Genomic DNA, 24,339 nt, shown 5'->3' with positions numbered 1-24,339 from the left:
GACACTTTTTTTTCTGAACTCACCAGGAAGACAACTGGTGGGCAACCAATCAGAGCAATGGCAGTAGACAGTTTGCGCTTGTTCCCTCCGCTGTACGTCCCCGCTGATTTTGTGGCATATTTGACCAGGCCTAATTTCTTGATGCCCCACTCAGCCACCTTTTTAGGACACAAAAAGAGGCCGGTGACCGCATTGCAGCACATTTTTTTTATTGCAAAAAAAATAGCGTGAATGTACAGTAAACCACAGCGGGCACATCAAAGCTCTGGCGCCGGGTTTGAGCCCGTGGTTGCTGCCAGGCCAGCCGTCTTTTGATGCAGAGTGTGAGAAAGAAAGGAGGAGTTCTGGGAGGCCTCAGTAGTGGTGAATAATGTACAGCATCTGCTTTTCTACCCACGGCCATTTTTCCTGATGTATGGCTTCTATCTATCTCTGCTTGCAACAGGCTAATCATCTCTTCTTGACAGTTGACAACAACAAAAATATTGAAAATTTACCATGGCGACGTCTTTTTCCGGAACCCCTCGCAACCTGGCATAAAACTCCAGATGCTCTTGGCCTGTTAGCAGATCGTCAATGGCGTCGAACTGAGGGCAGTAGCCCAGGTTCTGGTGCACGTTGCTCATTTCTGTGCGTATGCTAAGAACAAAAAGAGAGGAAATCTGTTTTTCTTTCTACAACAAGAGGATAGAGCAAAAGAAGGAACTTATTGACTCCAGAGTCGAACTACAATGGTGAACTTTTTCAGGTTCAGTTCTCTTTTTTTCCCCGCTTTCAACCTAATGGCAGGGTTTTCACTTGGAAGGGAGCAGATATTGGGAGCAGGCTTTGGAGCACAAGTGATACTTTGTTTACAACTAATTGTTTCCCAAGTATATTTGAGTTTGTGTCTGCTTGCGTGTGATTGGGTGAATAAAAGGCATTACATTATATTATTTTGTAAAAAAAAAAAAAAAAAAAAAAAAAAACACTTGAAAAGGAACTGCACTTTTTTGTAATCCATCCATCCATTCATCATCTTCCGCTTATCCGAGGTCGGGTCGCGGGGGCAGCAGCCTAAGCAGGGAAGCCCAGACTTCCCTATCTCCAGCCACTTCGTCTAGCTCTTCCCGGGGGATCCCGAGGCGTTCCCAGGCCAGCCGGGAGACATAGTCTTCCCAACGTGTCCTGGGTCTTCCCCGTGGCCTCCTACCAGCTGGACGTGCCCTAAACACATCCCTAGGGAGGCGTTCGGGTGGCATCCTGACCAGATGCCCAAACCACTTCATCTGGCTCCTCTCGATGTGGAGGAGCAGCGGCTTTACTTTGAGTCCCTCCCGGATGGCAGAGCTTCTCACCCTATCTCTAAGGGAGAGCCCCGCCACCCGGCGGCGGAAACTCATTTCGGCCGCTTGTACCCGTGATCTTATCCTTTCGGTCATGACCCAAAGCTCATGACCATAGGTGAGGATGGGAACGTAGATCGACCGGTAAATTGAGAGCTTTGCCTTCCGGCTCAGCTCCTTCTTCACCACAACGGATCGATACAACGTCCGCATTACTGAAGACGCCGCACCGATCCGCCTGTCAATCTCACGATCCACTCTTCCCCCACTCGTGAACAAGACTCCTAGATACTTGAACTTGGGGCAGGGTCTCCTCCCCAACCCGGAGATGGCACTCCACCCTTTTCCGGGCGAGAACCATGGACTCGGACTTGGAGGTGCTGATTCTCATTCCGGTCGCTTCACACTCGGCTGCGAACCGATCCAGTGAGAGCTGAAGATCCCGGCCAGATGAAGCCATTAGGACTACATCATCCGCAAAAAGCAGAGACCTAATCCAGTGGCCACCAAACCGAAACCCCTCAACGCCTTGGCTGCGCCTAGAAATTCTGTCCATAAAAGTTATGAACAGAATGGGTGACAAAGGACAGCCTTGGCGGAGTCCAACCCTCACTGGAAACGTGTCCGACTTACTGCCAGCAATGCGGACCAAGCTCTGACACTGATCGTACAGGGAGCGGACTGCCACAATAAGACAGTCCGATACCCCATACTCTCTGAGCACTCCCCACAGGACTTCCCGAGGGACACGGTCGAATGCCTTCTCCAAGTCCACAAAGCACATGTAGACTGGTTGGGCAAACTCCCATGCACCCTCAAGAACCCTGCCGAGAGTATAGAGCTGGTCCACAGTTCCACGACCAGGACGAAAACCACACTGTTCCTCCTGAATCCGAGGTTCGACTATCCGGCGAAGCCTCCTCTCCAGTACACCTGAATAAACCTTACCGGGAAGGCTGAGGAGTGTGATCCCACGATTTTTGTAATGTTGCCTATAATTCACCATCCTCATGTAAGGGCTACATTTTTCTTTAAAAAAAAAAAAAATTTATTATAAATTTGTAATATACCGCATGTATTAGATGGCTTACAATGAAGCCCACTAAAAAAAAAAACATTAAAAAACTGCCAACTCCATTTACATGTCATGACCTGAACATTTTTATCCAAGAATTATTATTATTATTATTGTTATAATAAACGCTAACACAGAGGAATTACTTTTAGCAGCATTGTGATCGCAGAGAGCTAACCAGCTTATGCTATATTGACATAGTGGGCTGGTGAGCTGCTGCATCACCTCGGAGTTGGTATAAATTAATTGTAGATTCTACTTGTACAGTAGAAGTTTGTGGCTGTAAACTGGGAAGTTAGTTAACTTTGACATTCAATTTAGACCCGCAAATTGCGAGAAAGATACAAAAAGACAGTTTGCTGCAGTCTGCTACCTTTTTTTTTGTTTTACCTGTGTGAGGATTATGATTCATTATTCATCTAAACGGGATTATATGCACATGCCATCAGTAGGCATTCCACTGAGAGCAGAAATTGTACAGTATGTGATTGTTTTACTATGTTTGTACTTGGCAGTTTGTATTCTTTGTTCAGCACTTATAGTGCTAAAGGTTGCTTAGTGTGTCATTAGAGCTGCATCTGATTATCACTCAGGTTCTAAAACTTGTAGTTTGTCCTTCTTATATTTAGGCAAAAAAATATAAGGTTCTGGATCATCATTTTTCCCAAAGTGTGTATAAATTAGGGTTGTCCCGATACCAGTATTTTGGTACCGGTACAAACATGTATTTCGATACTTTTCAAAATAAAGGGGACCACAAAAAATGTCATAAGGGCTTCAATTTAACACATCATGTTATAATATATTAAACATATGTTTCTTAATGCAATCAAAGAACACTTCTAGCAGGTTAAAATCAAAGTTAAGAGGCATTAAACACATTGGGTTTTTCTTATTGCATTCAAAAATAACAATTTACAATTTTATATAGTACATGTAGCCTGCCGTAATCTCGGATTATGTTAGAATAGAATAGCAAGCTCTAACTGACATTATTTTACATGCTTCATGATTTATGGTTGCCATTCTTGGTATGTAGTTTAAGAAAAAGAGTATCATTAGTAAATGCTAAAAACAATATTATATGGCTAAAAGTACAAAGATAAGACATGTAGCAGGTAAAACACACATTTGTTTAAGATAAAACACAAATTGTAGGAATTTTTCACAAAATCCAGTCATTTACTTGCATTAGTTTATGCTATGTGGGTGGTTTGGATTTTTTACTGTGATAATTAATGGCAACACGCTAAGCAGCTGTGTGTGCGCCTGCGTATCTGTATGTCCACAGCAGTGGAGCTGCTTTACTTTATTGCCAGTCGATCTGACTGCTTGTATAATTTTTCAGCTAAATTTGAAGCAAAGATTGTAATACTTTAATCATGCCACCTTTGGTGAGGCATGTTATAAAGCGCAGCACTTCTCTGTTTAAAGGGGAACATTGTACCCCGCCTTCCGCCCGATTGTAGCTGAGATAGGCGCCAGCGCCCCCCGCGACCCCGAAAGGGAATAAGCAGTAGAAAATGGATGGATGGATGGATTATCACCAGACCTATTTAAGCATTAATATATACCTTGATTTTGCAGAAAAAAGACCATATGTTTTTTTAACCGATTTCCGAACTCTAAAGGGGTGAATTTGGCGATTTAAACGCCTTTCGTTTGATAGCCTGTCGGAGCGATGACCTTTCACCCATAACATCACAACAGGAAGCGAGCCGCCATTTTCTCAATCTTATTATACGCACCAAGTCAAATCAGCTCTGTTATTTTCCCTTTTTTCGAATATTTTCCTGTACCCTGGAGACCTTGTGGGTGTGTTGTCAGAGGGTGTAACAACACGAACAGAGACGGATTCAAGTTGCACCAGTGGCCAAAAGATGCGAAAGTCCCTCGTTTGTTCCGCACACTTTACCGACGACAGGTATGCTACGACAGAGATGCAAGAATTTGTGGATATCCTGCGACACTCAAAGCAGATGCATTTCCAACGATAAAGTCAACGAAATCTGCAATATTGGAAAATAGAGCACCACTGAATCTGCCGGAGTGCGAAGTATTCAGGGACGACGGCAGTCTCTTCCCGCAGACGAGCGAGGTAAACCCCCTGGATATGATTTATGCCAGTTCTTTTTCTGTCTCATTTTGTCCACCAAACTTATAATGTTGTGCATGAATGCACAAAGGTGAGTTTTGTTGATGTTATTGACTTATGAGGAGTGTGCTAATCAGACATATTTGGTCACGGCATGACTGCAAGCTAATCGATGCTAACATGCTATTTAGGCTAGCTGTATGTACATATTGCTTCATTATGCCTCATTTGTAGCTATATTTGCATCCAGCCTTTCCCTCCACCCACATTTAATGCCAAACAAGCACATACCAATCGTTGGTTAGAAGGCGATCGCCGAATTTGTCCTCGCTTCCTCCCGTGCCGCTGTCTGTCGTGATATGGCTCAGTAGCTTCAGTTTCTTCTTCAATTTCGTTTTCGCTACCTGCCTCCACACTCCAACCATTCGTTTCAATACATCGTAATCTGTTGAATCGCTTACGGCGCTGAAATCCAAGTCTGAATCCGAGCTAATATCGCTATACCTTTCTGTGCTATCCGCCATATTTGTTTCTGTGTGGTCATGCTGTGACGTCACAGGAAAATGGACGGGTGGATATAACGACGGTTAAAGTCAAGCACTTTGAAGCCGTGTTTTTGGGATATTATTGCATGATGGGTAAAATTTTGAGAAAAACTTCGAAAAATAAAATAAGCCACTGGGAACTGATTTTTATTGGTTTTAACCCTTCAGAAATTGTGATAACCTTCCCCTTTAATATGTAATTTTGATCGATTGTTTTGAAGCCCAAATACTTTCACATCCCACTTCACGCACACTCTTTATTAACCAGTATAAACACCGTCTTTTGCCATTCTTCCTGTCCAAGCTGTTTGTTCCTGTACGCGCTGTTGGTTCTATGTGTGCATGCTCACACACTCAACCTCATGCCCCTCTGCTCTCCACATCACTGCAGCATGCGCATGAAAATAAAAGTATCCCTAATTTTCAAAGGCAGTATAGTATCGTTTCTAATTCATTAGTACCACGGTACTTTATTGGTACCGGTACACCGTACAATACCAGTATAAATATATGTACCGTATTTTTCGGACTGTAAATTGCAGTTTTTTTTCATAGTATGGCCGAGAGTGCGACTTATACTCAGGAGCGACTTACGTGTGAAACGATTTACTCATTACCGTGAAATATCAAATAATATTATTTAGCTTATTCACGTGAGAGACTAGACGTATAAGATTTCATGGGATTTAGCAATTAGGAGTGACAGATTGTTTGGTTAATGTATAGCATGTTCTATATGTTATAGTTATCTGAATGACTCTTACCATAATATGTTACGCTAACATACCAGGCACCTTCTCAGTTGGTTATTTATGCGTCATATAACGTACATTTATTCAGCCTGTTGTTCACTATTCTTTATTTATTTTTAATTGCCTTTCAAATGTCTATTCTTGGTGTTGGGTTTTATCAAATAAATTTCCCCAAAAAATGCGACATACTAAAGTGCGACCTTTTATATGTTTTTTTTTCCTTCTTTATTATGCATTTTCGGGAGGTGCGACTCATACTCCGGAGCGACTTATACTCCAAAAAATACGGTATGCATGCATGGATATACTTATATAAATTCATGCTCTGATACTAGCTAGTGACTCACCTGTATCCGTTGAGAAAGGCCTCTCCACTGGAGACAGAGATGTCACCTGTTAGCATTTTAAAAGTGGTGGTCTTTCCGGCACCGTTGATTCCAAGCAAGCCAAAACACTGATGGAGAACAAACGTATATAGTCAACCATTGAAATAAAAATGTTATTGTTAGTTAAAGGTCAGATTATATGACAGGACTGTTATTTATTTGTGTAAAAAAAGTACTTGGCTCTCTTCAAATATGGCTGACACGTTTATTTGTCATTAAAAGCTTGAAGAGCAAGGAACTCCTGAGAAACAAAGCAACAAAAAATGTGCACTGTAAGTTTTTCAGCGAAAAGATACAGTGTCAGGAAGCAATAATGCTGTGTTTGTTTTACCCTAACTTTAAAAAAACCTGTGTATAGTGGTTGGAGTGTACGCCCTGAGATGGGTAGAATCTGAGTTCAAACCCAGGCCAAGTCATACCAAAGACTATAAAAATGGGACCCATTACCTCCCTGCTTGGCAGTCAGCATTAAGGGTTGGAATTGGGGGTTAAATCACCAAAATGATTCCCGGGCGAGGCCAACGCTGCTGCCCACTGCTCCCCTCACCTCCCAGGGAGTGATCAAGGGTGATGGGTCGAATGCAGAGAATAATTTCGCCACACCTAGTGTGTGTGTGACAATCATTGGCACTCTAACTTTAACTTTAATAATCCTCAATGTTTGCAGTATCAATGCCAATTTCTAAATGGGATTGTGTTTTCCCGTCCACAATAAGTTATTCAGTTCAAACTAACTATTTTAAAGTCACATATTTCTGTGAAAAATAAAGACCAACCTAAAAAAAAAATCTTTCTTTTTCAGTGTGTTCCAACTCCTAATCTTCACTGTCAGTAGTGCTTAAATTCTGACTGTTAGGGGGGAAAAAAAGCCCAAAGCCACACCTCCCCTACAAATGGTTCAAGCATTTTGCATTTACTTTACATTTTACTTTTTATGTGTTGTAGCCAAAAAATCCTAGCATCAGAAGGGGTTAAGCAACGACTCCAAAAACACTAGTGTTCCTTCTGTCTTTGAATGCTTGAAGTCAGTCATAAATATTAGATTTCCACCCCCTATAGAGAGCTGCATATTAGCAACCTGTCTTGGGTGAAAATGCATAGGAGACAGCTAAGTTAAGCTTGATGTACAGTAAATAATGCATGAAAAATGTGTGGTGGGGAATGACAATACTGATCTTGGCATTTCCACTGAGCTCTGAGTAAACAGTGGGCAAGGAGGAAAGGATTTATACCAACGCTTGTCAGCATTTCAGATTATGTTGGAAAGAAAAAGCAAATAAGTCCAATATAGACATTTGAAAGTCCTACACAACATAGAAAATAGGTTACCACTGCGGTTGGTACCGCAATAAAAGGGGTGCTAAAAACAGTAGATATTTTTTCTGTGCAGTTTACTACTATAAGAAGAATACACATAAAAAAAATAATGTTTAATGTGTTAATTTTAATACCCAATGAAATAATCTAATAAATGAGTCGTCACATTTGACTTTAGTTGTCACAAAACTTTAAATTAATTTTAAAATTAAATGTACACATTAAAATGATGTGTTTAAAGACTGAACTGACAAATGAAATACTGTTAGTTATTAAATGAAATATAAAAGAAACCTTTTGATTTTAAGTTTATAAATGAATTGGCCATCCATCCAATTTCAACCCCTTGTCCTTTTTGGGGTTGCGGGGGGCAGATGGCGGGATACACCCTAGACAAGTCGCCCCCTTATCGCAGGGCTAACACACACGGACAACATTCACACTCACATTCACACACAAGGGCAAATTTAGTGTTGCGGGGGGCAGATGGCGGGATACACCCTAGACAAGTCGCCTCCTTATCGCAGGGCTAACACACACAGACAACATTCACACTCACATTCACACACAAGGGCAAATTTAGTGTTGCCAATCAACTTATCACCAGGTGCATATATTTGGAGGCGGAAGGAAGCGGGAGTACCCGTAGGGAAGCCATGCAATCACAGAGAGAACATGCAAACATACAAACTCAAACCCAAGACCTTCTCACTGTGAGGCACCAGCGCTAACCACTGCTGCCCCATATGAATTATATTATTGAAAATTAAAACAAAAAAATGTATACACATGAAATATTTGCATCTGACTTCTGAATTTTTTTTTATTTTCAGGGCTGTCAAAGTTACCACGAGTTAACAAAAAATGTATTCAACGGCAGAGTTTTTAAAAATTATTATTTTTCAAATATTTAAAAACATTTAGAATTTTCTTTAATTCATTAAATACATGCTTGTACATCAATTGAGAATGATACAGGACACATTTTCTGTCAGGCTGAAATAATGTGTATATTCCTTTGAACAGGTTTTAGATGATAGTCCTGTTCAGCAGGCTGATCGCTCACAGTAGCAATATTACACTAAGTCACAAAATACATTAGGTTAAGACAGTGTCACGCAGCAACATGAATATGATTAAATGGTATAACACAAATTGCACAGAATATCATAAGCATTTATTTAGTTAAAAATATCTCAGGTCATCTTTTACCATCAAACTGTGATCTTAATAATCCACATTTTGTGTTATTTAAGCACTTAGCTGGTATCTAAACACCAGAAGAGAAGCTCCATCCCTTTAAATGCAAGCGCTGCATCAGCAGGGGATACAAATGATGCCAAGGATACAAAATCACCATCAACATTGGCGCACCGCGGCTAATTCTTTTATTGTCATTAAAGTAGTGTTCATGTCTATCTTGTCATGAGCTTCAGTGTACATTTGAAAAAATATTTGCATAAAGCAAACAAATTGTCTAGTCCAGGGGTCTCAAACTCAATTGACCTGGGGGCCACTTGATGCAGAGTCTGGGTTAGGGTGGGCCGCAAGAAAAGATTTCTTAAAAAATATATATTTTTTAAATGTCTTTATATTTATTTTCAACACAAAATAAAATCCAAATACAAATGAACAAAATGAGGATTACGAAACAAAAGGCAATGCAAATTAAATAAAAAACAAAAACAAATAACGGTTTGAATTGGTCCAGGTCATCGGGGAATGTTATTACTGACGGACAGATGTTGCGGTGCGACTGCAGCCAGGCACGTAAGAAAACCCTCATCTCCATGGCAACGTCTCTGTCGCTTTCACTCATTTGCCGCTTTTCCACTAACGCAGGGGTAGGCAACCCACAACGTTGAAAGAGCCATTTTGGACCCACATAACAAAAATCGTCTCTGTCTGGAGCAAGGGGGGGGTTCTCTGCTTGCATCACGCAAGTGATGTCAATGTTCAGCCCTCGAGAGCCATATACCACACCGTGATTGGTAGATTCCTACAGCTCCGCACACAACGCTGTCAAGCACCAATTATACAAAACTTCCGGGCCGCACTAACATTAAACTTTCATATTAAGGAGGGGGCCGCAAAATAACGTCTCGCGGGCCACGTGTCTGAGACCCCTGGTTAGTCCCATGTTGATAGTATTAAAACTTTGACATCTATAAGGTACACTTGTTTAAAATGGAAACAAATGTATCTACCTGAGATTAATCAGGATTAAACATGAGTTAACTCTTGGAAAATGTTGATTAATCACATTCAAATATTGTATTCCTTTGACAGCCCTTTAAAAAAATAAAATGAAAATTACATATCGGATTTTTTTACATTATATTTCATTATTGGTGAACAGTTTACCCATTTTTTTGCACACAGAGCCTATAATAAAACTGTTGTTATTTTGTGGTATTTGTTTAATATTTAATTCCGAAAATAGTTTACCTGCAAAATAACTGAACATACAAACACCCCATGATTGTCTTTCTTTAAAATAAAAAAAATCCACTTAAGTCATTAACAGCAGTTTCCTTGTGTAAAATCCAAAAATAAATATTTGGCCCACCTCTGCCGCAGGTATGCCCACACATAGACGGTCCACAGCTGGGATACGTTTCCCTGGATACACCTGCAGCGAGCAAATGAGACTGAGAAGAGTTTGTACTGTGCATGTAAATAAGACAGTTGTCAGAAAGTATTAAGGGTGTCCAAAAAAAATTAGTAATTGAATCACAATTTCTTATTTTTAATCAATTAAAAAAATGAGGTTTTTCATATTTCCATGCATCTGTCCGTATGCTGATGGTCTCCTTACTCTGTATTTCCAGCAAGGGGGTATGCCCTGCGTGCTCGCTTTAGATGTTTGGCAACGTTTTATCATTAGTGCACAAATTTACTCCATTTATTTAAATGTACTTGAATCTTGTGTCACCAGGCAGAATTCAAACTGTAAATCCCGCCCCCTCTGCGCACCTTGCTGATTGTCCCTTCTAGTCTCCTCCTTTCTGGAAGTGCACATAATAGAGCACGAGAGCTGTACGTGCACACGCATAGATTGTTGACGGTTTGAAATTGCATCAAAGGATCCCCTATTTCGTATTTTGTTGCAGAAAATAAATGTCGTCACAGGTACGTGTTTTTTTTAACTCTAATTATGAAATACTCATTTATGTTGCTAAGCTATAACATCGCCATATACAATACAAGGATTTTGCAAAAATCTGAATACATCAACCACAAACTGTGTCTCTGCTTACAATAGACGGAACAGCAATCGCATAACTATCGGTAAACATACTAACACGTTGCCACACAAAATATAGGAACATGGAACATTAGACCATTAGATCATTTTAACTAGCTCTTTAAAAAAAAAACAGTCACTTGCACATCCAAAGTTAGTCCAAAACTAGCACGCAACACCCTCCATCTAGAATACGCCGGACCAAAATGTGGCAGCGGGCTAAGAGTGAGGGATGCAAACAGACTGGACAAGTTGGTAGAGAAGGCCAGTAACGTGGTGGGAGTGGAGCTGGACTTTCTGGCGGTGGTGTCAGAGAGGAGAAGTCTAGCAAAACTCCTAGCCATTATGGACAACACCTGCCACCCACTACACTCGGACTTTGCGGAGAGAACGAGCACCTTCAGTGGAAGGCTCAGACTCCCAAAATGTAACACGGAACGACGCAGGAGGTCCTTCATACCGACAGCCATCAGACTGTATAATGCATATGTTCCTTCTTGACTGCACTTAAATGTAGAATATATGTACAATATATTTATATTATATATATATATTATATATATATAATTTATGTTGGATATTATTATTTATTATTATTGTCTATTGCGAGCAAACTGTGGTGCTGAATTTCCCCCAAGGATCAATAAAGTACTTTCTAGTCTATTTTATTCTTATCTTCTTTGTTTTTTTAGACATACAGCGGCTTTCTTTTCTTCCTCTGATTTCCTTTTTTTTTTTTAGCAGTACATGCTGTAACAGCAAGCGCAAGTATTGCAATCTTTACAGATGGGTGTTCGGCAACCATGGTTAACTGAAAACAAGTTAGCGCCGTGCACACACTTCACTATATATCGCGTCAGCCAATGAGGAGGCTCCTTCATGGGCTCTGCTCACCATTCCTTTCTCTAAATCCTGTGATTAGACCTTGAGGGGTTGACCGCCAGGAAGACAAATGATTTTGTCATCCGTTTTGTATTTTTTTTAAACTAAAACCAACTACCGTATTTCCTTGAATTGCCGCCGGGGCGCTAATTCATTTAAAACCTGTTCTCACTCCTGCGCTTACCAAAGGCATGCGGTAAAAGTAAGCATGCGCTAATTGTTTTAAAACCTCTTCTCACTCCGGCACATACCAAAGGTATGCAGTAAAAAATTGAGTGTGATGTAAGCTTGGACCTTAAATCCTACTGAATAGCTCTTAATCTTCTTCCCTTTATGCGATTTCAAATTACCGGCATTGAAATCAGCCTCCTCCATTTTGAAAATGATGACAGAGGAAGTGTCACTCGTGACGTCATGAGTTTGACCAGGCGGTAATACTAAGCATGCGCTAATTATTTTGAGAAGCAAATTCAAGGCAGGCGCATACTATATGCCCTGCGGCAATTCAAGGAAATACGGTAATTAACAAAAAATATATAGCACAGACAGCAGGCATACGTACACATTTTACTGAAATTATTACTGTTATGAAATACTGTATCATGGAAATATGATTTTTTTTAGTTAAAGAATATAACTTAGGTGCCTCAGCTTTAAGTTAGTTTGAAGGGGAAATTTCGCCTATCGTTTCCAATCATTATGAGAGACGAATCACACACTTATTTTTTTTCAGGGATTCTAAAATATGCGATCCTCTCCAAGGTTTCTCATAGTCATTGTCACCGACGTCCCACTGGGGTGAGTTTTTCCTTGCCCTTATGTGGGCTCTGTACCGCGGATGTCGTTGTGGCTTGCGCAGCCCTTTGAGACACTTTTTATTTAGGGCTATATAAATAAACATTGATTGATTGATTGATTGAACCCATGGCCACATTTGTCTACTACCAGGTGAGAGATGCATGAGTTCTAATGTCGAATTTACTTTAAGCAAGTTTGAGACGGAGCAGAAGCCGCCGTTGTCTCAGTGTGTCAATAATAGCAGCGTAAGCTAGCATCAACTTGCTACTATCAATTCCCCGTTAAAATTGGCTTTCTGCATTAGCGCTTAAATGAACAATATTACTCATTGTTTAAAAATTCCGGTAATTACAAGTAAATGGAAAATTGTTGGCGGTTTGCAAATGTCTTTAGAGAGGATATAATGGGCGGAATAGAGGACCCTCGATATCCATCCATCCATCTTCTTCCGCTTATCCGAGGACGGGTCGCGGGGGCAGCAGCCTAAGCAGGGAAGCCCAGATTTCCCTCTCTCCAGCAACTTTGTCTGGCTCTTCCCGGGGGATCTCGAGGCAATCCCAGGCCAGCCGGGAGACATAGTCATCCCAACGTATCCTGCGTTTTCTTCGTGGCCTCCTACCGGTTGGGCGTGCCCTAAACACGTCCCTCGGGAGGCGTTCGGGTGGCATCCTGACCAGATTCCCGAACCACCTCATCTGGCTCCTCTCGATGTGAAGGAGCAGCGGCTTTACTTTGAGTTCCTCCCAGATGACTGAGCTTCTCACCCTATCTCTAAGGGAGAGCCCCGCCACCCGGCGGAGGAAACTCATTTCGGCCGCTTGTACCCGTGATCTTATCCTTTCGGTCATGACCCAAAGCTCATGACCATAGGTTAGGATGGGAACGTAGATCATTCAGAGCTTTGCCTTCCGGCTCAGCTCCTTCTTCACCACAACGGATCGGTACAACGTCCGCATTACTGAAGACGCCGCACCGAGCCGCCTGTCGATCTCACGATCCACTCTTCCCCCACTCGTGAACAAGACTCCTAGGTACTTGAACTCCTCCACTTGGGGCAGGGTCTCCTCCCCAACCTGGAGATGACACTCCACCCTTTTCCGGGAGAGAACCATGGACTCGATATATTGACTCAAATTATAGCAATTTATTTACGATTTTGAATGCATAAAAAAAGCCAAGCATATGTGTTCTTGACTCGCATAAACAGCACATCCCTTTACAATTTTTGCATATTTCCAGTATAAGTGATCTGCAGAATCAATGGAAAATACTGAAGACATTCAGAGAGAAATATTCAAATTAGCTGACTGAATTTGCGACATTTTTGGATGCTCAGACGATACTTTGCAGGTAGTAATTACAATTGGATGTGGTTTAATGGATACAGTAAAACACTGTTAAGCCTATGAAGGCAACTTGTTTTTCCACTCTACTTGTTGCGATCCGCTGCTCGGATCGTACCAGAATGTTGTTTTGTTCCATTTTTTTATCACATTCCTTATTTCCTGTGTAGTCTGTCACCATGGTTACATATTATTTCCACCTGCTACTCTCGGTTCCGGCACACCTGTTTTACTAATCACCATCCTTATATAAGCCAGCCCTTTCTGTTCAGTCATTGTCGGACTCTAAATTGCTCTCATGCAACAGTTGATGTCTTGTGTTTCATTCTATTACTCGCTAGCTCTCGCGCTGCAGTTTATTTCATTCCTAGCTTTCATAGTAGTCATTTTGTTTTCCCTTTTTGTGCCTTCGTGCCAAGTTTAGTTTTTTTATTCATATTCCTAGCTTCCATGCTAGCGCCATTTTTTTGGCTTTCTATTAGCACCAGTGTTTTTGTTCTTAGCCTGTTTTGATTTTAATAAATCTTTATATCTTACCTTACGCTGTGTTTTTGTCCGACGCATGCTTGTAAGAACGAACCCGGCATCGTTATGCCACACAAGCCTCACACTACTGGTCTTTTAAGGAAGTACTTTGCATACTGTAGTTTGAAATGTCGAGTCTAGAGATGCGCGGTTTGCGGTCTCATACGCGGAGTCCGCGGATGAACCGCGGGTCGGGCGGGTGACATGACGAAAAAATAGATTTTAAGTATATTCGGGCAGGTGGCGGTTGAATCATCCAGAAATATTTGATATACATGGTTCTGGGATCGGTATCCTTTGCCATTCAAAGAGCCATTTAAGAACCGTGTCACAAAGCGTAGAAGACAATAGGGGACGCTAATATTCTCTAGAATGACTACCGGTAGTCACCCAGATAATAAGTATTAGGGCGTGCTATGAAGCCATTGACTTTGTCGCCCTCTACAGCATGTACGATCTGCTTGTCAGTCTATTATCATGTTGTGTGTGGCTTCTGCAGCAACACGCACGCGACTGTAAGGCATACTGGGTGACACAGAGTACACTAATGATTGTGATATAAACAATTTTAACACTCTTAGTAATATGCGCCACGCTGTGAAGCCACACCAAACAAGATTGACAAACACATTTCGGGAGAACATCCTCCCAGTAACACAACATAAACGCAACACAACAAATACCCAGAATCCTTTGTATCCATGACACTCCTGACTATTTTATACACCCAGCTGGCAGCAAAGCCCCCTCCCCTCCCCTCACCCCGTGCGTCGGTAAGGTGGGCTGGGTTGGGGGCGCGGGGGTGTAAAATATATTCAGGATTTGTCACGGACACACAGGATTCTGGATATTTGTTGTGTTGCGTTTATGTTGTGTTACTGTGAGGATGTTCTCCCGAAATGTTTTTGTCAATCTTGTTAGGTGTGGCTTCACAGCGTGGTGCATATTAGTAAGTGTTAAAGTTGTTTATATCACAACCATCAGTGTACTCTGTATCACCCAGTATGCCTTTCAATCGTGTACGTGTGATTGCGGAAGCTGCACACAACATGTTGCCAGACTAATAATCGGTGTGTACATGTTGGTGAAGGTGTCAAAGGCAATGGCTTCACAGCATGCCCATATCCTTGTCATCAGGATGAACGCCAATTGGAAAATTGCGAGAACTTTAGTGGCTCCAATTGTCTTCGTTACTCTGTGAAACGGGTTTAGACAGCTCTGTGAGTGGTAAAGGTGGCCAACCTCTGATGTATTTCAACGCGCGGGTGGCGGGCGGATGCGTTTCTGATAAAATGTTGGTTCGGGTGGACGGGGGGTGGAGGACGACTTTGGTGACGCGGTTGCGGATGATATAATTGCCTATCTATACTTTTTTTTCGGGTAGAAGACCAATAAATACATTTTCCCCCGATGTTGCTTGACTTTGCTAATCCCCCTGCTAAACGAACACATGGTGGCGTGTGAGTAAGAGGAGCCATAGAGGATGGGCGACTGGGATATATTTGCATACTTCTTAAAAAGTAGGTAGTTGTGCAATAGTATAATGGGATTAATTCACCAAATGTAGGCTTTCTTAAACATTAACTGTACAGTGTATGCATTTTTGTCTATATCTTAGCATTGTGACTGTTAGCATGTTAGCATTTTGTCTCCCCAGCAAAACAAGGCAACACCTTAGTTAGATCGTATGTCCTCAAAAGGTCATTCTGGGCTTTTCCTGCGTACACCCGATCCCGTTCTCGAGCAACGTCAACGTCCTCTTCCTCAGTGCAAAGCAACTTTGCGGAAGTACGCCTGCATAAAAAAAAAAAAAAAATCTTACTTATGATCAACATTTATGTCGGCAAATGTAGCATGTTTTCACCTTGGTTTGCAAAAGAACTTGTATTGGATGAGAATGGTGATAAGAAACATGGCCGCTCCTTGTATGGACATAGCGAAGAGGTTCTTGCCAACCATGTCCCAGCTAAGAGGATCCTTGAAGCGGTTCTCTCCTAGTTGAAGTAAATAGAGCAGGGAAATCATCAAAACAACAAGATGTCACACCAACAGCAAGCCGCTCATTGAAGTGTTTTGATATAGTTATGTGTGACAGCTTAATATGCCACTTAGACTCAAAAAAACAACAACACGCAAGTAAACGGATGACAGTACCAAAATGCTACCATGTTAATTATTGTGCCCCGACAGGAAAATAGCTTTTTTTTACAACTCTTAAAAAAATCAGCTTTCCTTTTTTCCTTGCACAATTTGAAACTGTTTAAAGGCCTACTGAAATGAGATTTTCTTATTTAAACGGGGATAGCAGGTCCACTCTATGTGTCATACTTGATCATTTCGCGATATTGCCATATTTTTGCTGAAAGGATTTAGTAGAGAACATCGATGATAATGTTCGCAACTTTTGGTCGCTAATAAAAAAGCCTTGCCTGTACCGGAAGTAGCAGACGATGTGCGCGTGACGTCACGGGTTGTAGGGCTCCTCACATCCTCACATTGTTTATAATCATGGCCACCAGCAGCGATAGCGATTCGGACCGAGAAAGCGACGATTTCCCCATTAATTTGAGTGAGGATGAAAGATTCGTGGATGAGGAAAGTGAGAGTGAAGGATTATATATATAAAAAAAAAAGACGAGGACAGTGGGAGCGATTCAGATGTTATTGGACACATTTACGAGGATACTTCTGGAAAATCCCTTATCTGCTTATTGTGTTACTAGTGTTTTAGTGGGATAATATGGCCGTACCTGAAAGTCGGAGGGGTGTGGCCACGGGTGTGGTGACCACCAATGTCTTTGAGGGAAGCCACGTTTCTCGACGAGGCAAGGCAGCCGGGCTGAGATTATTTTTTTTCTCCCTCCTCCACGGTGTTAGCATCCGACGGTCGGGAGGAGGCAAGAGAGTCCGCAGCTGCAGGAGGCGAGGCAAGACCCAAGCTCTCCGCTCATAACTATGGTAAGAGCCGACTTATTACCACCATTTTCTCACCGAAACCTGCCGGTTGACATGTGGTAGGGAACCATGTTCGCTTGACCACTCTGTTACAGAGTAAAGCTTTACCATCAGCTTTCGGGAATGTAAACAAGGAAACAGGGAAACATCGACTGTGTTTGTGTTGCTAAAGGCGGCCGCAATACACCGCTTCCCACCTACATCTTTCTTCTTTGACGTCTCCATTATTAATTGAAAAAATTGCAAAAGATTCAGCAAAACAGATGTCCAGAATACTGTGTGATTATGCGATTAAAGCAGACGACTTATAGCTGGGATCGGTGCTGGATCAAAATGTCCGCTACAATCCGTGACGTCACGCGCACGCGTCATCATACTGCAACGTTTTTAACAGGATACGTGGCGCGAAATTTTAAATTGCAATTTAGTAAACTGTAATTACTAAATTGGCATGTGTTGCAATGTTAATATTTCATCATTGCGTGGTCTGTAGTAGTGGGTTTCAGTAGGCCTTTAACATGTTGGGCTTGGAAAATCATGCTATTTATACTATACCTCCATGCAGGAAAATGCTCACAAGCATTCACTTTCTAACATACTAAATCCATCCGTCGGTATGCTAACAAATGTGACCAAAATAGCAACCTGAGTACCATAACGAATATACATGGTGCCTTATAGTCTCATACTATTTCAAATAAGGAAAGCTAAAACGAGATAACTGTTGGTGTGCTAAAACAAAGCAGTAGAGCAAAGGAACAGTAGATAGCTTAAACAATTAAATGTTTTAAACACATTTTAAATGCTAACATATAGTAAGATAGCAATGATTGTACAATATGTTCTATCGCAGAGATGCCAAAAGTGGGGCCCTCGGGCCAAATCTTGCCCATCGTATCAAATGTAACACATTTATACTGACCTCTTTATTGATAGCATGTCCGCAAAGCTAAAAAGTCAGTAGATTTTACAGTCACAACCTGGCAGATGACTTCCCAGAAATTTACCGTAAAACCGTCAGTGGTACTGTTTTTCCATTTACAGTAATGCTAATGTGAAAAAATGGCCATAGATATTAATGATTAAAAAAAAATGGCAGCTTTTATAACACATAAACAACAGTAGTACAGTTTTCAATTGACAATAATTTGGTGTAAAAAACGGTAAAATTCTGGTGACTGATCTGACATTTTTATTTACCGTAAAATATATATTTTTTTCATTACGGGCTGAGCAGTAGCGTACAATAAAGTCTATGAAGAAGGATGTTTGTCGCCATGCTTTGCCCACATCTGATAATGAAAACCCAAATGCTTCAATATTAATCATCCTCCATATTTCTAATGTGTCTGGGTAAAATTTGAATGCGATTGGATGAAATATCTAGGAGGAGCTGTTTTGAGAAAAGCAAAATCTGCCGAAAATTTGCGTTTTGAATGTTTTGACATAAAAAATGCAGCAATACATGTTAACTGAATTAGGCACACAGCTTTCTGACAATCTCTACTATAGATTTACAGTAAATAAGCTGGTATGAGACTGAAATACTCTGTTGCATTGTAAAAATCGCTGTTTGGGCACCCCTGCTCTATAGTCATATCCTTTTTTAATGTATAATACCTAAAATGCTAACAGTTGATATGCTAACTTACCAAAGCTGCTAAAGAGGGTACCCATGGCTTGATTCTTGGCCATGTCAATCAATCCTCTTCCCAGACAGAAATGAGGGAAGACGAGGAGCACCTGTTTGACGATGTCATTGATGTACGACACATCCTGGGGGCGGGCAGACAAACACAGACATGGTATCGATAAATCTGACTTAGGCCTATAAGTTTAGTGGACATTTGACTAAGTACCTCGTCGTTGAAGAGCTCCATTACAAATGTGGCAATACTGCCATTGATGCCGACAAAGAGGTTGATGCATGTTAGCACCACATAGGCAGTGCTGGGAACGCTGAAGATGAAGGACGCCGGGTACATCAAGGGGATGATGGACCACCTGTGTCCACCACAAGAACAATATCAATATACATCTAAAAATATGTATGTCATTTAGAGCTACGTTATTGGTTTCTTTTAGTTAAGTTGCTAACTTAAAGGGCTACTGAAATGAGATTTTCTTATTTAAACGGGGATATCAGGTCCATTCTATGTGTCATACTTGATCATTTCGCGATATTGCCATATTTTTGCTGAAAGGATTTAGTGGAGAACATCGACAATAAAGTTTGCAACTTTTTTTCGCTAACAGAAAAGCCCTGCTTTTACCGGAAGTCGCAGACGATGACGTCACCCGTTGATAGCTCCTCACGTCACCCGTTGATGGCTCCTGTTTATAATGGGAGCCTCCAACAAAAATAGCTATTCGGACCAAGAAAACGACAATTTCCCCATTAATTTGAGCTAGGATGAAAGATTTGTGTTTGAGGGTATTGATAGTGACGGACTAGAAAAATAAATAAAATAAATAAATAAACAAGTTAAAAAAAACAAAACGCGATTGCATTGGGACGGATTCAGATGTTTTTAGACACATTTACTAGGATACGTCCGGGAAATCCCTTATCTTTCTATTGTGTTGCTAGTGTTTTAGTGAGTTTAACAGTACCTGATAGTCGGAGGTGTGTGTCCACGGGTGTCTTGAGGCCAGTGTCTCAGGGAAGTCGACGGCAGCTTTACGGACGGCGCAAGCTCAGCTGATCTCTGGTAAGAAGCGACTTTTTACCACAATTTTCACACCGAAACCTGCTGGTTGACATTCGGTCGGGATCCATGTTCGCTTGACCGCTCTGATCCATAGTAAAGTTTCACCTCCGGGAATTTTAAACAAGGAATCACTGTGTGTTTGTGTGGCTAAAGGCTAAAGCTTCCCAACTCCATCTTTCTACTTTGACTTCTCCAATATTAACTGAACAAATTGCAAAAGATTCAGCAACACAGATCTCCAAAATACTGTGTAATTATGCGGTTAAAGCAGACGACTTTTAGCTGTGTGTGTGCAGCGCTCATATTTTCTAACAGACCGTGACGTCTTGCGTACACGTCATCATTATGCGACGTTTTCAAGAAGAAACACCCGGTAAATTTAAAATTGCAATTTAGTAAACTAAAAAGGCCGTATTGGCATGTGTTGCAATGTTAATATTTCATCATTGATATATAAACTATCAGACTGCGTGGTCGGTAGTAGTGGGTTTCAGTAGGCCTTTAACATTCTAACAGTTGTATGCCAACATAGCAATATCGTAACTTTGGTACAGAAAGTGCTGCGGCTGCTCCAGAATTTTACACCATGTCTTGTGGAAATTATATTTAAAGGATAGTTTAATAAACACTAATGTACTAATACTTAGTATGCTAACATGTAGAAATATAGCTACGTGAATAGAGAATATTCTTTGGCAAACCCTCAAGGACTTTACACCATTTTCTGATGTTAGATCTGAGTCCAAAATGCTAATGAGGCTGAACAAACTTCTAATAGTGCTAACAGTTGATATATTAAAGGCCTACTGAAACCCACTACTACCCACCACGTAGTCTGATAGTTTATATATCAATGATGAAATATTAACATTGCAACACATGCCAATACGGCCTTTTTAGTTTACTAAATTGCAATTTTAAATTTACTGGGTGTTTCTTCTTGAAAACGTTGCATAATGATGACGTGTACGCAAGACGTCACGGGCTGTTAGAAAATATGAGCGCTGCGCACACACACAGCTAAAAGTCGTCTGCTTTAACCGCATAATTACACAGTATTTTGGAGATCTGTGTTGCTGAATCTTTTGCAATTTGTTCAGTTAATATTGGAGAAGTCAAAGTAGAAAGATGGAGTTGGGAAGCTTTAGCCTTTAGCCACACAAACACACAGTGATTCCTTGTTTAAAATTCCCGGAGGTGAAATTTTACTATGGATCAGAGCACGGTCAAGCGAACATGGATCCCGACCACTTGTCAACCGGCAGGTTTCCGTGAGAAAATTGTGGTAAAAAGTTGCCTCTTACCGGAGATCTGCGGAATTTCTGTTGTGCTGTTGCTGCCGTGATTAATTCCCTCAGACACTGGCGTCAAGACACCCGTGGACACACCCCTCCGACTATCAGGTACTATTAAACTCACTAAAACACTAGCAACTCAATAGAAAGATAAGGGATTTCCCAGAATTATCCTAGTAAATGTGTCTAAAAACATCTGAATCACTCACAATACAATCGCCTTTTTTTTTAACGATTTTATTTATTGTTTTTTTCTAGTCCTTCGTTATCAATATCCTCAGCCACGAATCTTTCATCCTTGCTCAAATTAATGGGGAAATTGTCGTTTTTTCGGTTCGAATAGCTCTTTTTGTTGGAGGCTCCCATTATAAACAATGTGAGGATGTGAGGAACACCCACACGGGTGACGTCATCGTCTGCGACTTTCGGTAAAGGCAAGGCTTTTTTATTAACGACCAAAAGTTGCGAACTTTATCGTGGATGTTCGCTACTAAATCCTTTCAGCAGAAATATGGCAATATCGCGAAATGATCAAGTATGACACATAAAATGGACCTGCTATCCCCGTTTAAATAAGAAAATCTCATTTCAGTAGGCCTTTAACATTTTAGATATTCTCCTTCCAAAAATCATTGTATGATGGATTTAACAACATTCCGATAACTTAGCACAGTAACTGTTATCGTATTAACACTTCATAAATTCTTCTTTGGACATAATGTCCACAAGAGATGACGTAAAGCCATTCTAAAGAAGCCATGGCACTTTCTGTACTTAAGTTGTGATGTTGTTATGCTCGCATTAAAGCACCGTAACCATTGTCTTATAAAACAGCATCTGACTACAGGACATGATGTATCCTTCAAGATCCGTCACAGTGCTAACTTAGCTTGTGTTGTTATAAGCTTAAAGAAAAGAGAAAGAACAAACATCTATCAAAAAAACAAACATATTTAAATAGTTAAAATTAGGGTTTACCCATAGAGAACCAGAAGCAGAACCAGGGCAGGCAGGTTGGCAAGAGAGACATATGATTCTTGTTGGAAGCACAGGAATATCACAATGACGATGACACACGGGACGGCGTAGTTGCACTGACACATGCAAAATAGGAGAAACATTAATATCATTACGAATTTTACTATGATGACTATTGACTAAAATTAGTAACTTTAATATCGTGATGCTTACTTACCATGTCCCAGGCGAAATTAGCCAGCCAGTAGACAGTCGGATTGACTCCGCTGACAAATTGAAGATGTTTGGCTTTGCTAACACGCTCCTGGATGAGGAAGAGGACAAAGCTGGCAGGGATGAAGGACATGGCGAAGATGACGCAGATGGATACCACAACGTCAGTGGATGTCGTAGCCCTGGACATTAAACATGGACAGTTATTAACCTCAGACAAGCAATTTTAACCAACATTTTTATGAGTTGCGTTTGTAATCTGATTTTGCTATTTTAAAGGCCTACTGAAATGAGATTTTTAATTTAAACGGGGATAGCAGGTCCATTCTATGTGTCATACTTGATTATTTCGCGATACTGCCATATTTTTGCTGAAAGGATTTAGTAGAGACCATGCACAATAAAGTTCGCAACTTTCGGTGTTAAGAGAAAAGCCCTGCTTCTACCGGAAGTCGCAGACGATGACGTCACCTGTCGATGGCTCCTCACATATTCACATTGTTTTTAATGGGAGCCTCCAACAAAAAGTGCTACTCGGACCGAGAAAACGACAATTTCCCCATTAATTTGAGCGAGGATGAAGGATTTGTGTTTGAGGATATTGATAGCGACGGACTAGAAAAAAAAAAAGATTAAAAAAAATAAGTTAAAAAAAAAAACGCGATTGCATTGGGACGGATTCCGATGTTTTTAGACACATTTACTAGGATAATTCTGGGAAATCCCTTATCTTTCTATTGTGTTGCCAGTGTTTTAGTGAGTTAAATAGTACCTGATAGTCGGAAGGGTGTATCCACGGGTGTCTTGAGGCCAGTGTCTCAGGGGAGTCGACGGCAGCTATGGACGGCACAAGCTCAGCTTTTCTCCGGTAAGAACTAACTTTTTAACCACAATTTTTTCACCAAAACCTGCTGGTTGACATTTGGTAGGGATCCATGTTGGCTTGACCGCGCTCTGATCCATAGGAAAGGTTCACCTCCAGGAATTTTAAACAAGGAATCACCGTGTGTTTGTGTGGCTAAAGGCTAAAGCTTCCCAACTCCATCTTTCTACTGTGACTTCTTCAATATTAATTGAACAAATTGTAGCTGAGATAGGCGCCAGCGCCCCCCGCGACCCCAAAAGGGAATAAGTGGTAGAAAATGGATGGATGGAAATTGCAAAAGATTCAGCAACACAGATCTTCAAAATACTGTGTAAATATGCGTTTAAAGCAGACGACTTTTGCAGCACTCATATTTCCTTAAAACCCGTGACGTCTTGCGTACACGTCGTCATTGCGCGACGTTTTCAAGACGAAACTCCCGGGAAATTTAAAATTGCAATTTAGTAAACTAAAAAGGCCGTATTGGCATGTGTTGCAATGTTAATATTTCATCATTGATATATAAACTATCAAACTGCGTGGTCGGTAGTAGTGGGTTTCAGTAGGCCTTTAACTTTACTGCAATGGAAATGCTAAAAATATTAAATGCTAGCATGCTAACAAACAGCAGGGATACACTGTTTTAATTTGGGGATCATCTCGTGCCTTAATGGACTCTTTTATAGACGATAAGATGTCCACTTGATTAAAGTGATTTCAGATTACAAACCCTGTTTCCATATGAGTTGGGAAATTGTGTTAGATGTAAATATAAACGGAATACAATGATTTGCAAATCCTTTCCAACCCATATTCAGTTGAATATGCTACAAAAACAACATATTTGATGTTCAAACTGATAAACAGTTTTTTTTGCAAATAATCATTAACTTTAGAATTTGATGCCAGCAACACGTGAAAAAGAAGTTGGGAAAGGTGGCAATAAATACTGATAAAGTTGAGGAATGCTCATCAAACACTTATTTGGAACATCCCACAGGGGTGCAGGCTAATTGGTAACAGGTGGGTGCC

The 24,339-nt window shown here is 40.9% G+C and overlaps 1 protein-coding gene across 5 annotated transcripts in view; it reads right to left on the bottom strand.

Moving 5' to 3' along the window:
- LOC133560246 (phospholipid-transporting ATPase ABCA1-like) overlaps positions 1-24,339 on the bottom strand; it is a 277,208-nt gene that overhangs the window by 34,580 nt on the left and 218,289 nt on the right. For all 5 annotated transcript variants that reach the window (XM_061912560.1, XM_061912562.1, XM_061912559.1 and 2 more), the window contains 10 exons: positions 22,447-22,624; positions 22,230-22,345; positions 19,105-19,249; positions 18,898-19,021; positions 16,155-16,284; positions 15,964-16,084; positions 10,065-10,127; positions 6,140-6,246; positions 498-639; positions 24-158 (listed from right to left, as the gene is read on the bottom strand). In XM_061912560.1, coding sequence (XP_061768544.1) covers positions 24-158; positions 498-639; positions 6,140-6,246; positions 10,065-10,127; positions 15,964-16,084; positions 16,155-16,284; positions 18,898-19,021; positions 19,105-19,249; positions 22,230-22,345; positions 22,447-22,624 — 1,261 coding nt within the window. The remainder of the gene's footprint in view (positions 1-23; positions 159-497; positions 640-6,139; positions 6,247-10,064; positions 10,128-15,963; positions 16,085-16,154; positions 16,285-18,897; positions 19,022-19,104; positions 19,250-22,229; positions 22,346-22,446; positions 22,625-24,339) is intronic.

The sequence above is a fragment of the Nerophis ophidion genome, linkage group LG10 (genome assembly GCF_033978795.1).
Source record: "Nerophis ophidion isolate RoL-2023_Sa linkage group LG10, RoL_Noph_v1.0, whole genome shotgun sequence".
NCBI lineage: Eukaryota > Metazoa > Chordata > Actinopteri > Syngnathiformes > Syngnathidae > Nerophis > Nerophis ophidion.
This window is presented reverse-complemented; position numbering and strand designations above follow the sequence as displayed.